The 14,269-nt window shown below is 41.6% G+C and overlaps 1 protein-coding gene across 1 annotated transcript in view; it reads left to right on the top strand.

Moving 5' to 3' along the window:
• Positions 1-11,095, top strand: part of vezt (vezatin, adherens junctions transmembrane protein) — a 66,025-nt gene extending 54,930 nt beyond the window's left edge. Inside the window, exons 9-12 of the mRNA XM_078235178.1 lie at positions 85-278; positions 7,255-7,355; positions 8,336-8,543; positions 9,828-11,095. Of these exons, the coding sequence (XP_078091304.1) occupies positions 85-278; positions 7,255-7,355; positions 8,336-8,543; positions 9,828-10,399 (1,075 nt within the window). The 3' untranslated portion in view covers positions 10,400-11,095. The remainder of the gene's footprint in view (positions 1-84; positions 279-7,254; positions 7,356-8,335; positions 8,544-9,827) is intronic.
• Positions 11,096-14,269: the final 3,174 nt, after the last annotated feature.

Raw genomic sequence — 14,269 nt, 5'->3', positions numbered from 1 at the left:
GTTATTTATTTTATTGTCTCATGAGGTGTTTTGGACTTTTTTAAATATGTAACAAAATACACTCAAAGTTTCATTGATACACAGGGTTATTTCTTTAGAGGATTACCTGGAAAAATTCTTTGAATCCCAGGAACAGCATGAAATAACACTGGAAGTGTACAATAATCTGAATCAGAAGCTTAAATTGATCCAGCCACATATGGATGCGAGCATAAACTGCTGGGATGAGACAAGCAATCAGGTGGATAAACTAGTACACAAGTCTGTGAACAACAAAGGTAATATTACAAAAAGAAGTGTGGACTGCAAGAGTAGCTGTGTGTTTAATGTGTGTAGAATAAGGCAGAACTTTCTGCACCTTGATCTTATTCTTGGACTTACTTCCTGCCAAAGCTGCTCCACCCCTCTCCACTCGAATAAACCTTCTCAAAGTCCACCTCTTCAATCAAATTTCAGTTACCATCTTGGTTTCTCCCTTCCTGGCTCACTGTACATTTCCTTTTGCCTATTTCTGCAGAGTTTGTTTTTGGACTTTTCTTTGTTGAAGGCACTGTAGAAATGCAAATTGTTCCTGAAATAGGAAAGTGTTTCTGCACACATTGAAACAGAGCAGGAAGCTAATGTTTAGAATGAGTAACTTGCATTTTTTTAAAGCCATTCGCAATATCCTCCAATAGAGTTTGTGTAATGAGCTTGCCAAGTTAATAGGTATGAATGACGGCCTTCCAAATGAACTATGACTGTAATCACATTTAATCTGCTTGAAGATTAATTTAAAACTATAGTACTAGCTGTGTGTGACTGCAGCATGTGTCATGACCCTTGCTTGTCTGTTAAACAACAGAACTCGCGTCATACCATTTCAGCTGCTGACAGTTCTTTCCGTGCCAGTGAAGTGCAGCCCTAAAGTTAGATCTTTTTTGAACTGAATGGCATTTCAGTTGTAATGTACTTAACTATTCAGCAAGAACACAAATCATTGAAAAGCAACTGTCTGAAAGAAAATCCCACATTTTCAAGTTAAAACTATCTTCACCAGCATCCTGTGTCTGGGAAAGACTTCATTGCTACTGCCCTGTCTGTCACTGTTCTTTTCTTCCATTGTTAAAATTACTTTTAATTAGAGACTAGTTGACAAGATTGAAAACAAGGATTTTTCTAAGGATTTCTTAAAATCATAGCAGCAGTTGAAAAATGCCAATAAACCTATTCTCTCCTCACTGTTCTGGACTTCTTATTTAAATTAATCACGTGCTATTGATAGACTCCATGGCACCAAGTAGGACCGAGGATGAAGTCGGAGATTCATGGGAAAATCATAGCATGTAATTTTCCATCCATTAGTGTCATTGGACAACACTCTGGAACCATAGAAAGAAATCATAGAAACCCTACAGTACAGAAAGAGGCCATTCGGCCCATCGAGTCTGCACCGACCACAATCCCACTCAGGCCCTACCCCCATATCCCTACATATCTTACCCACTAATCCCTCTAACCTACGCATCTCAGGACACTAAGGGGCAAATTTAGCATGGCCAATCAACCTACCCGCACATCTTTGGACTGTGGGAGGAAACCGGAGCACCCGGAGGAAACCCACGCAGACACGAGGAGAATGTGCAAACTCCACACGGACAGTGACCCAAGCTGGGAATCGAACCCAGGTCCCCGGAGCTGTGAAGCAGCAGTGCTAACCATTGTGCTAACCCACTTGGTTTATTCTGTCCCAAACAGAGCACCTCCCTTTGAGACAACCAATATGATCAATCTTTTGTGTTTCTTTTGGCTTCTTTCTTACCAATCTGATGACATGAAGCTTGGAAAGCCTTGCTTCGATAAATCACTCTATCACCTCCAACTCTACAACCCATCAACCAGAATTTAGCTGGCCAAATTGTGGTAACCGCTTTCAAACTGGACATGGACACTACCTCAAATCTTCAGCTGTGGGAACCTAAAGTGAGGCTAAACCTCCTGTGGACAAATACAACCACGTCCTACGTTGGTGAATCATACCTGCTAACTAATTTGTTAGCTTTGCGTGCTGGTGATGACAGTGCTTTAAGATGGCTGGAATTGATCTCCAGAAAATTGTGGCAAAGCACCTTTAAACCTCCACCAAGCCATCTGCTTTGACTAGGGGGTTTCCAATGGTGTGTCGCTTTGCATGGTTTTGCTGCTGTTATTTCACTCATGTCCAAGAATTAACTGAACACAACTGATTAGCGAATAAGATATAGCAGTGTACAAACTATTGTTGTGGAAACAGCAAGTAGAGGAATTTTTTAGAAGAAATATAAATGTTGAATGAAAGCAGAATTAGTTAAAAGATATTTTTACATTTCTAAAAACTGCAGCTGATGTTCTGTCACGGGCTTCCCTTGTTCATATATTATTGTTCTCTCTCCTGCTAATTCCCTTGAAACTGCTTTCTGAATCTGTGCCACCAGCTCTTTTGCCTACAATGTCTTGATTGACTCTTCCCTGTGTCTCATCCATTTCCTCCCTTATCTGTTCTCTAAAGTTTTGGTTAGATTGGATCTATGTTTCCAATTGTGTTCAGTTCTGGGTTGTCTTGGCTGTCGCTCGAATCAAGGATGACATTCACTCAGGTTCATGAGTTCCTGCCATGTATCTTTGTGACTGAACAGGCCGACTCTGCCCACTGATCATCAGGCACATGGGGCAGGATGTGGTAGTGGAATCCGGAGTGCAGGATTTACTTCTTTCCTTCTCTGTCACCAATCTGCCTCATTAATCAGGTTTGCGACTCGAAGCATGGTGAAGCTTGTTGGCCCATTCTGTCGCCATTTTGAACAATTGACAGCAAGCTCTTCCTAATCATTAATGTCAATGCTGCGACACTTTGACGAGAGCTACATCCTTTGAAGCATTTTCTCTGATCTTGTGTGGAATGCTGGTCATCCGAGAGTTAAGAAAATAGGACCTGGCAGGGAAGACACTTTTCAGCTATCCGAACACAGTGTCCAGTTCATTGAAGTTCATTTTGCAGGAGTGTTTCCTGAATGCTTGTGGAGCTGGCTTCAAGAAGGACATTAGCAAGGAGATGTGATGGCACAGTGTAAATGTCACTGCACTTGTAACCCAGACACCTAGAATAATGCTCTGGTGACATGGGTTCAAATCCCACTATGACAGCTGGTAGAATTTAAATAGACCTGGAATTAAAAGCAAGTCTCAGTAATAGTGTCATAAAAAACACATCTAGTTAACTATTGTCCTTTAGGGAAGGAAATCTGCAGTCCTTACCTGGTCTGACCTACATGTGACTTGCAGCATTGTCTAACTTGTTGGTTGATAGTTTTGTTTAGGCAATGCTCAAGAACAGAATTCTTGCATGAAAAATTGAACCGATCGAGAGTGGCTTGTAAATCTGGTGAAGAGTGGGCAACGACACTACAGTCACTCCCAAAATGTTGATCATGTATGTCTATAGTGGTAAGTTCTGGATACCTCACCTCAGAAAGGATATATTGACCTTGACAGGAGAATAAGGTAGATTCAGCAGAATGATGTTGGCTGTGTTAAATTATGAGGACAGTTTGCATTGACTGGGCTTATATTTGTTGAAGTGTTTAAGTTGATAATGGACTTGATAAGGTAGATAGAGGAAAACTATTTACTTTGGTGGGGTAATCCAGAGAAAGGGGTCATAGAATTAGACCAAGGTCATTCAGAGATGATGCCAGGTAACACTTTGCATTTATCTGGACTTCTCATTTCCATCCCCTACCCAACTCCCAAAAAATGCTGTTGAGAGTGGGTGTCAATTGAAAATGTTTTAACTGCGGATTGATAGATATTGTTAGGCAAGGCTTTCGACAGATATTTAATCAAGTAGGTGAATGAAGTTGAGATAAGAACAACAGTGATCTAACACCAGTTTGAGAGGCTGAATAGCCTCCTGTTCTTGGGTTCCTGTCTATCCCCCTAGATTTCTTTCTTGTCCATGTTTTATTTATGTATTTGTTTTCCCTCCTATATTAATATGCGAGCCAGAATTGAGGCATGGCGTGGAGTTCTTTTATCTAGTTTATAATGGCAAACGGAAGTTGAAACAGCCAAAATATTCTATTCCCTGATTCCATTGGGAAACAACCTGAACAGGCCACCCATAAATGGCTTGGGTCACTGTGATGCTTACACTGTGGTCTCCAGCTGGGCCCAATTCACAGACATGTGGATTATACTAGGCGCAGAATGGCTGCTGGATTCAATTTTGTCAACTTCTGGGTCATAGAGCTGCAAACTTGTATAAACATGGTATTCCCATTAAATAGCAAGAAGCAGAAGAAATTCCAAAGCCAATGCAGGATTTTTGTACTGAGGCACAGAATCAATATGGGACTTTTCAGACTTTTCCCACCAAACTTAAAGCAACCTGTTTTCACAATTCACGGCAAATTGTTGGCAAGGGAACTCCTTTTTAAAAAAAAGAATTTTGGCAAACTTCCACCCAGCTCTCCTGATAGTGTGTATGATTGCTGTTTTATTTATCTTGCCTCCATTGATGCATACATGACAAAATGGTAAGAATTTTTTTTCAAATTGGGGGAAGAATGTGCTACATTGTTTAGAGATTTAAAAATATATATATATATATTCTTGGGATGTGGGTGTTATTGGCAAGGCCAGCACTTAATGTTGCCCTGGGAAAGTGGTGCTGAGTTGCCTTCTTGAACAGCCACAGTCTGCAAATGGTTTTATACAACTGAATGGCTTGCTAGGTTGCTTCTGAATGCAGTTACAAGTCAACCATTCAATAGAAACAAATGCAACTGTAATGTTTCCAAAAGTCCTCTTTGCCCTCTCCCAACCAGTACAGTATCCAAATTGATCTTAAATGATTCCAAGTTTTCACCCCCACCATTCTATCTTGAGTTCTATTACAAAAAATGTTTTATTCCATCCTTAATTTACAATGCCAATGCTCTGAATGGACTAGGCAAACGCAAATCCATTCCTTGCTTGCTCCAAAAACTAAATTCAAAATCCAATTGAATCCAATTCAAGGACTTCACAAGAAAGACGAATATGATCCACGCTGACAAGACAAGGCATTGCACCCCATCTTAGCCAAAAGGCCAAGAATAAGGATATTTAGCAATGGTTGGATTCAAACCTATGCCCCCCAAAGGGACAGGAGCTTTAATCTGACCACTCGGCCACAAAAATGTCCATTGACTGGCTGGGAATCGAACCCAGGCCGCTGCAGTGAGAGCACTGAATTCTAACCACGAGACCAGGGAAATTATGGAATGCTTCATGAATATGTGTTGATCACTCTGGATCTGTCTACTTCTAAATTGGCCTTTTGCTAGTTTGAACTTTAGTCATTGTTCTGCTCTTACAGTTTTAAGTTAAAGTACTGCTGTGAGTTTTTACTGTGTGGATAAACTTGCAAACCATCAGGAGATGAGTTAGAATAGGGTCTTTTGAATCCAATATTTGGATTTATCTCATTTGGATGTCTTAAATGATTAGTAATCATTTGGGTGACTTTGTTGCTCATTGAGATGTGAGGAGTCAACGTTTGGGGAACGAAGCACCCTTTAACTTTTGAAAGTCAGTTTCTGCATCAGGCACTAGTGGTCAGGTTGTGTTGTCCCTTCGTTATACCTTAACACCAGTCTCAGAAGGCTATCCTATCAGCAGCAGCATGTTGTTTCCATGCCCATATCCCTATAGTGCATCTGAATGAGACTAATAGTTTGTTGGCAAACATCTATGCATTTAGACTTATGCCCAACAGGAACTGTGTTGAGGCTATCCCATACTCACTTAAAATCTTTAGAATTTTCAAGAGAGGAAAACCTTTCATCGCAGAAGTCTGGGCTGGATTTGAACTTAGGTCTCCAGAGGTGAAAGGGCACCCATTTTCCCCAGACATTCCCTATTTGTAAGTCTCTTAAGGAAATCGGCAATAAAGAATACTGTACAAAGGAAACTGTAAGAAAGATAAGTACCCAGTCTGTGCTGAAGGATAATGGACAATTGGAAGTGTTGTTTACGATTTATTGTCTGGAGCAGCAGTTGTATCCATGTGTTGCACTCAACTAATTAAAGGTCCTGCTTTGTTTGGGTTTGTCTTCAGCTTTAAATTGGCAAATGCTGGTAGCTATGCCTCTGGATTCTGTCTGGCAATATCACAGATAATTGGAGTGTCAGCAGCCGCAGTAACAATGACATGTCAAGTATAATTTTGTTTTCAGGAATATTTGTGAGATGTAGAATGTAAAAACTTGATCAATCTTGTCTATTTGCAATGTTGGGAGTGAGGGTTACAGAGTAGTGCATAGAATAGGTATGACCTAGAAGTGCAAAAACAACTGGATACCCTATTGCATTAGTGGCTTCTGAAAGCTGGGACGCTAGCCTTGCCAGCGGTGTCTACATTGAGTTTTTTCTAATTACAGAACTACATTGCTTCTGGAAACTAAGTGAAATATTTACCACCAAAGTGTGTTTGTGTGTCATTTTTTTTCAATTCGTTAACAGCAAGAGCAGTGTAATCTGAACTAAACTTTACATTTCCTCTGCAGACACTCATCTGTGTTTCATCAGTATTCCACTTTGGGTGCCCACAAAAAGCAAACTAAACCAGAAGATCAGTGCCTTTCATTCTGTACAGTACTCTCTTTGTTCTCAGTAATAAGTTTTCTAGGCAACAGAATCACTTTATGAAAAATCTTGGACGATCACGTTTAATCTTGGAGTTTAATTACCTTATCTGAATATATTATACATAAGAAACTATAAAAAGTACTGTCACAAATATGTAACATTCTGGTACTTGTTTGCCTTCAATATTAAAGCAGTTTGGATTTCTGAGGTTTCTCATTGTCTTCATGGTGAGTGTGATCACCAGCACTTTGTAGATGCAGTTTCACTAACAATGCTTAACTGCAAGCTTCACTCAACTATTTGAACTGTTATAACTTAGTTGAGTGCATTTGTAGTAAAGGGATCAAAGGTTACGGGGAAAAAGTGGGGGAATGGGGTTGAGAAACTTATCAGCCAGGATTGAATGGCGGAGCAGATTCGATGGGCCGAATGGCCTAATTCTATTCCTATATCTTATGGTTTTACGGTCTTAATTTCAGAAATAATCTGAAACTTAACGTGCTCCAGTTTTGCAATCATTTCTTAACATTGTCTTCCACAAATCTAGGTGCTGATGAAATATGATACCACTGTTTTTTCCACTGCTGTTTTTTTTTGTTGCTGTAGGCAAACCTGTGGCACAAGACTATAATTTGCTTCCAACCTGGAAACCCTCAGCGAAATCGGTTGTGCAAATAGATGATCAGGATCCAGTCCCTGAAGAGCAGGTAAGAACATGTACGCGCATACTCATTCCTTGAAGAGCAAGTGCCTACACCACCGCTGTCACTGTATTGAAAGTGTAGTGGAAACTCTGTTTACATCTCCCGTCCTGTGGATTATGGTGCAGAGCCAGAGGGACTCCAAGGACATTGCTGTTCAAAGTTTGAAGTTATAGAATCTTGATCGAAACATTTATTTATTCATATCCAGCTCTCGGCTACAACGGATAGTGAAATCTGATATTGTTAATTGTAAGTTGTTTTTGTTGATGTCTTTAAAGAATAAGGTTAATATCTCATCACCAGCAACTCAACTAGACACAAATCATATTTCTCATGCCGTTGGTACCTATATGGAAACTTAGGAGCAAGAGTAGGCCAAATATACAAATACAAATTCAGAATATACCTAAAGTGAATGTATTTATTTCATCTTTGCTTGCCAGTTGTCAGGTGGCTAATTCATGGGAAGGCACTCACAGCTTCAAGAACTCTGGCTAGATGGCTTCCCTTCATTGTGTGAACCTAGAACCTTTCTGGAGTAGTGAACTGGCAGATGTCTTTGGAGTTTCTTTCAAACTTTTACCCCAGATCATTGTAGCTTATGTTTAGAGCAGCTGAAGAGAAGGCAAGTGAAAGGGGTTTGAACCCGACCAGCAAATTGGGAGTCAAGCAGACTGGGGAACAGCTATGTAATTCCACTTTTATACATTGGCACATGGAGTCTGGCAGTATCTTTGCTATCCACAGCCCACACTCAGGAAGTGTCTGAGCAGAGTAAATCTGCCATCTTGCTTATGCCAAATTCCTTAGATTTACAGCTTCTACATTTGCAAACAGGAGCCAAATTCTTCCCAACAGCTGGGCCTGTGAAGATGGAATATATATTTTATTTTTCTGAACTATGGCTAGTCTCTTTGAGATTACATCATGTTTAAATCTGACAGCTGAGTCATACTGTTGATTTCTCTCTCTCTCAACTGCAGGAACTTGAGGCTTATGTCGAAGAATCTGACTCAGATGGAGAGTTCAGAGGGAGCATCTTTAACTACTTGTCACTAGAAGAGCGCGACAAGGAGAAGCGAGAGAAGGAGGAATCCAGGAGAATGCTTCAGGAACTGAAAAATGTGTTGGGATTCAAGGCCTCCGAGCTGGAGCGGCAGAAGTGGAAACAGCTCCTTTTCAATGACCATGGTGAGAGGTAGCATTACCCATGTTGAGTTGGTCGAACTTTTATCACTGTTTATGAGATTTTTAAAAGTTCATTATGGGATGGGGGTATCACTGTCTAGACCAGCAATTATTGTCTCTCCTTAATTGCCCTTGAGAAGGTGATAGCTGCCGCCTTGAACTGCTGCAGTCCATCTGGTGTAGTTACATCCACCGTGCTGTTCGGGAGTGAATGCGAGAATTTTGATCCAGCGATGAGATACAGATGTTGCTGGTACAGCTGCTGTTACTGCCACTGCTTTGCCCTGAGAAAGTGGTGGTGAGCCAACTGCAGCCCTTGTGATAGTGCTCCCACCAGTATTACCTTGGGGAAATAGGCAAATGCCCTTTTTAATAGAAAAATCTAGTATGGGAACAAGTTAACCTTATCTGAATATATTAGATACAGGAAACTATAAAAAGAGCTATCACAAATATGTAACATTCTGGTACTTGTTTGCCTTCAATATTAAAGCAGTTTGGATTTCTGAGGTTTCTCATTGTCTTCATGGTGATGTGATCACCAGCACTTTGTAGATGCAGTTTCACTAACAATGCTTAACTGCAAGCGTTACTGAACTATTTGAACTGATATAACTTAATTGAGTGTATTTAAGATAGAGATAGGTTCTTGTGGTAAAGGGATCAAGTGTTACAGAAAAAAAGCGGGAGAATGAGGTTGAGAAACTTATCAGCCATGATTGAATGGCGGAGCAGACTCGATGGGCCGAGTGGCCTAATTCTGCTCCTATATCTTATGGTCTTAACTAGCATTATGACAGGAAAGGAAAGTTGGGCGATGAATGAGCAGAGAAAAGGACAAATAAAACAGCTCTTTCAAAATGCCAATGCAAACAGGATCCTATATGTCCTTAAGTACCGTATGAATCTATGATTCTAATACAAGCATGAATAACAATGAGCTCTAACGCCCGAATTGCCAAGTGTCAAAATGAGGGGTGCCACAAATATGGGCTGGGGAACCCTTCTTGCAACTTCACAGGTAAGTGTTTGTGTAGCAATAGCCCAGAAATGTAAACGTCCTCTGGTCAGTTTCTACCATTGAGTCCCACTCATTTCTATAGCTGTCATTTAGCTAAAGGAATGCAAGGGTTGTAAGGTGAATAATTTAAAAAAAGGAAACAGATGTGAAAAATGATCAAAACAGCTACATTTTTTCAGAGTTAACATGTTCATTAAGAATGGGCTTTGTCATATTTTAACCTGATAATCTAACTAATCCTGTCGCACTTCAAAATCTTTTTATAGCTGCACTGAAAACCATTCCATCTGCGGACTTAACACAATTGGAGGGAGTCCCAGTGGAATGTCAGGAGGTGAATGCAAATGAGCAAGGTCAGAAGGCCAGTGATAACAGCTTCCAACAAGCAGATGCCAATCGAGTAGACAACTTCACGGATAGCAAGGAATGTTGCAGATCAGTAGGACCAGGCTGCATTGATGTACATCTGACTCTTGGCAAAGACATTGATCCAAGTGACATAACTGGAATCGCTGAGGCAGATAGAAGCTTGGCTTGCTGCTCAGAGACAGCAGACAGTTCCATAGAAGAGCAAGAGAATTCACAGCCAGCTGTGTCTGAGCAGCTGCAGACAGCTGTGAAACTGAGACTTGCAGAAGGGCATGAAGCTGTCTCCCTCCACTTTACCTCTGCTCTGGCAGCACAGGTTGCTGCTCGCTCACACAGCTTTGCCTGCTTACCAGAGCAGACGTTTGGTGATGATGATGATGATGAGGAGGAGGAGGAAGAAGAAGATGATGATGATGCTATGGATAAAGATTTTGAAAGTAAATCCTGGAGCTCAGTAAATCCAGAGTGATTGGAGCATGCAAAGTTTTATTTATTATTTAAAAGCAGGTCAGTGCTGCGATGCAGAAAGTACTCGCTGTAACAAGGACAGTAAATCATTGTTTGACAAAACTTGTACTGTGCTGTGTGAATTTTCACTCTAAGCAATGAGGATTCTCTATGGTGAATGGAACACTTGGGTGCTGCTGAAACATGGAATGACCCATTCAGCAGCTACTTGCATTGTTTCTCCTTCATACCCTACTGTGCTCCTACCTCATGTGAAGGATTTGAGTGATAGGTTCTAGGGAAGTCGGTTACAAATCCTTTGGTCCTATGGTTGACCTCTTATGGGGCAGGCACAATACTCTACATAATCCCAGTGATATAGAATATTCTTTAACACTCTGCATCTGATCACTGATGATGCACCAAGTGCAAAAAGTGCAGTATACAGGAGCTGATATCCCACTACCTCCAAGAGTAGTTACGATACTGAACGAGTTAGCCAGACTCGTCCAAAGATCACAAGTTAATTTTCCACTGCAGCAGTTGAGAGTTTGAATTCAGTTTTTAAATCATGAAAATAAAATCAAAATTAGGTATTGGTGAAAGTGACCATGAAACTGACATATTGCTGTGCTTTCTGAAATCGCCTAACAGACCACTCGGTTATGTCTGTAAACTCAGAGTGGGAATAAATGCCTGTCATACCAGTGAACAATCCAGTTTCAAAAAGGTGATTACGCTTCATCTGACCTTCTCACCAACAAGATTATAACAGTGGCTGTTTTGTTTTTAACTTCTTCAAAAATAATTAAGTACTGCTTTGGCCACCAGCATCACCCATCTACGTTTACTGATTTTAAAGTCACAAAGTCCCTCAGCCAGCACACCGGTTGAAAGCCTGCAGGCTGCACTCTGCACTGTAGCTCCCCCACTTCCTCGTTAAACAGGAGTGTGAGCACACACTGTAATCACAGTGCCCTGTGTGTACCCCTCCCCCTCAAACCCTCCACCTCCTCATTAAACAGGAGTGTGAGCACACACTGTAATCACAGTGCCCTGTGTGTACCCCTCCCCCTCAAACCCTCCACCTCCTCATTAAACAGGAGTGTGAGCACACACTGTAATCACAGTGCCCTGTGTGTACCCCTCCCCCTCAAACCCTCCACCTCCTCATTAAACAGGAGTGTGAGCACACACTGTAATCACAGTGCCCTGTGTGTACCCCTCCCCCTCAAACCCTCCACCTCCTCATGAAACAGGAGTGTGAACACACATTGTAATCACAGTCCCGTCTCTCCCCCCCCACCCCCCACCTCCTTGGTCACTGCTGCTTGAAGGCAGAAACATCAGCTGGGCCGACATGAAGCAATGACATTTTGCAGGAACTCAGCTGTTAGAGCCCCAGGCCTGAGAGAAGGCAATCTTACTCTCATTATCTCTGCTTCTTTCCTCTGACAGAGCTCCAAAGCCGACTGGATTTTATCACAGCAGGCCTCGACTAAGAGGTCCCATACCCTCCTTTGATCAAAATCTGTGTATTTAACTGTGGTTTTCTCAAAGGATGCAATCAGAGCCAGCTCATCCTCGGTTTTTTTCCCCAGACAGACAGATTAAGCTCTTTAGCCACTAACAGGATTGGGGAAAACATTTGGTTTTATTGTTCATTCCTCGGATTTACTTTTAGTTCAGATCACATGCGGCCCTCAAAATAGATCAAGTCTATCCAACCATTCCCTTGAACACCAAGAGGTCAGTACCAGACTGATAGAGGGCCTCAGAGTAAAAACCACTCTACATGGTAGTGATTGTTGGAGGGCATTCATCACAACCCAAGGACATTTCTGCAGGAGTTCCTCAGGGTAGTGCTCTGGGCCCAACAATCTTCAGCTGTTTCATCAATGATCTTTCTTCCATCATAAGGTTAGAAGTGTAGATGTTTACGTATGATTATAAAATGTTCAGCACCATTCGTGACTCCTCAGATACTGAAGCAGTCCATGTCTAAATGCAGTAAGACCTGGACAATATCCAGGCTTGGGCTGATAAGTGGCGAACAGCATTTGCACCATGCAAGTGCTAGGCAATGACCATCTCCAGCAAGAGAGAATCTAACCATTGCCCCTTGACATTCAATGACATTTCCATCACTGAATCCCCCACTATCAATATCCTGGGGCTACCATCGTCCAGAAATTTAACTGGACTAGCCATATAAATACAGTGGCTGCAAGAGCAGGTCAGAGACTGGGAATTTTGCAATGAGTTGCTTAACTCCCAACTCCCCCCTAAGCCTGTCCACCATCTACAAGGCACAAGTGTAATGCAATATTCTCCACTTGCTTGGATGAGTGCAGTTTCCACAACACTTAAGAAGCTCAACACCATCCAGAACAAAGCAGCCACTTGATTGGCATTTTATACACACCTTAAATGTTCACTCTTTCCTAGAGTGGAATGCCTGAACTGGCAGATGTGACTAACGACGGAACGTCCCTCAAAGCAACCAAGTAGTCGATGACTAAAGTCACCAAGAAGCCCCCCCAGAGAAGTGGTGGAAAACCCATAAGCAGAGCTACTCAACCTACATGTACCAGGTGCGGACCCAGGTTCACCCTTCCACCTGGATTTCACCCAAGGCTACAAGCCTTGAACTCCTTTGTGGTGGACATTTTTGAGCACATTGCCTCCAAGCCCTCACGCCTAATTCACTACAACAAGCGGCACACCATCTCAGCCCGGGAGATCCAGAGCACCGTCCACCTCACGCTGTCGGGTGAACTGATGAAACACACCGTTTCCGAGGGCGTGAAAGTGGTCACCAAGTCTGTTTAGGTTGACCATGCTAAAAGATTTTTAAAAAATAAACAAAGAAACATCCTTGACAGTCAGTGGCAGCAGTGTGTACCATCTAAAAGTTGTACTGCAACAATTTACCAAGGCTCCTGTAAAATTAATAAGTAAATTAGGTTTTAGTTTTGGGACAATATGTTTGTGCTTATACAGAACAAGGGATTGAATTCCACTGAGTGCTATTTTTGTCTAAAATTCCGGTGGGTGTTATTTATAACATCATTCACCCACTCGAGTAAATCGATTAATGATTCTTTAAATAGCATGTGTGGGAACTTTATAAAACCCCAATCATCAGTGTGTTAAAGATGGTTTGCAGCTGAACACCCCCTGAAGTGTTTGATTACTTGTATGTCCCATTGCAACTAACTGAAACTGACTGATGATGTTCTCTGGGTTACAGATAGTTTTTATAAAGTTTCCAATCTCATGGCCAACTATGGTGTGATGTGGTATGAAACAATACTGAATAAAAATGGATATTGGGTAGGAATGGAATGAATAGAAATATTTTTAACTCATGGTGTCTGCGAAGCTAATTGATTTTGCTCAAAGCAGCGTTTGATGACATTTCACAATCAGCCTCATTGTCCCTGGGCAAGGGAGTATTTTAAAAATAAATCAGGATCTCTACTTCTGAACACTCTGCACTGACGTGTGCTTGAAAGTCGGTGTGCATGTACATGCATGTGTTTGTGGGGAGACAGGATTAATCAGAAATTGTGCCCTCTTAAGCTGCAGGGGCAAAAGATTAGCATTATTTGTCATCTCTCGATTCCTTTACTCCATTGTCTTCTTGCTGCTCTTCCAAAAATTCTTAATAAATTCTTAACTGGTTCAAAGTGGATCTGCCGATAACTGCTCATGTATTATTCCCATCCACACTGAACCATAGTGGCTCCCTCCAGCCAAATACATTCACTTTAAAATCCTTGTGCAAATCCCGAATGCTATGACCTTCTTCATCCTACATATCCTCTCCACTCCCTTTCCTCCTCTTTTTCCTCTAGTCTTCCACTTGCCTCTGCAATCATTCCTTATC

Source organism: Mustelus asterias, chromosome 19, assembly GCF_964213995.1.
Source record: "Mustelus asterias chromosome 19, sMusAst1.hap1.1, whole genome shotgun sequence".
NCBI lineage: Eukaryota > Metazoa > Chordata > Chondrichthyes > Carcharhiniformes > Triakidae > Mustelus > Mustelus asterias.
Note: the sequence above shows the minus strand (reverse complement) of the source record. Positions and strands in the feature narration are given on the sequence as shown.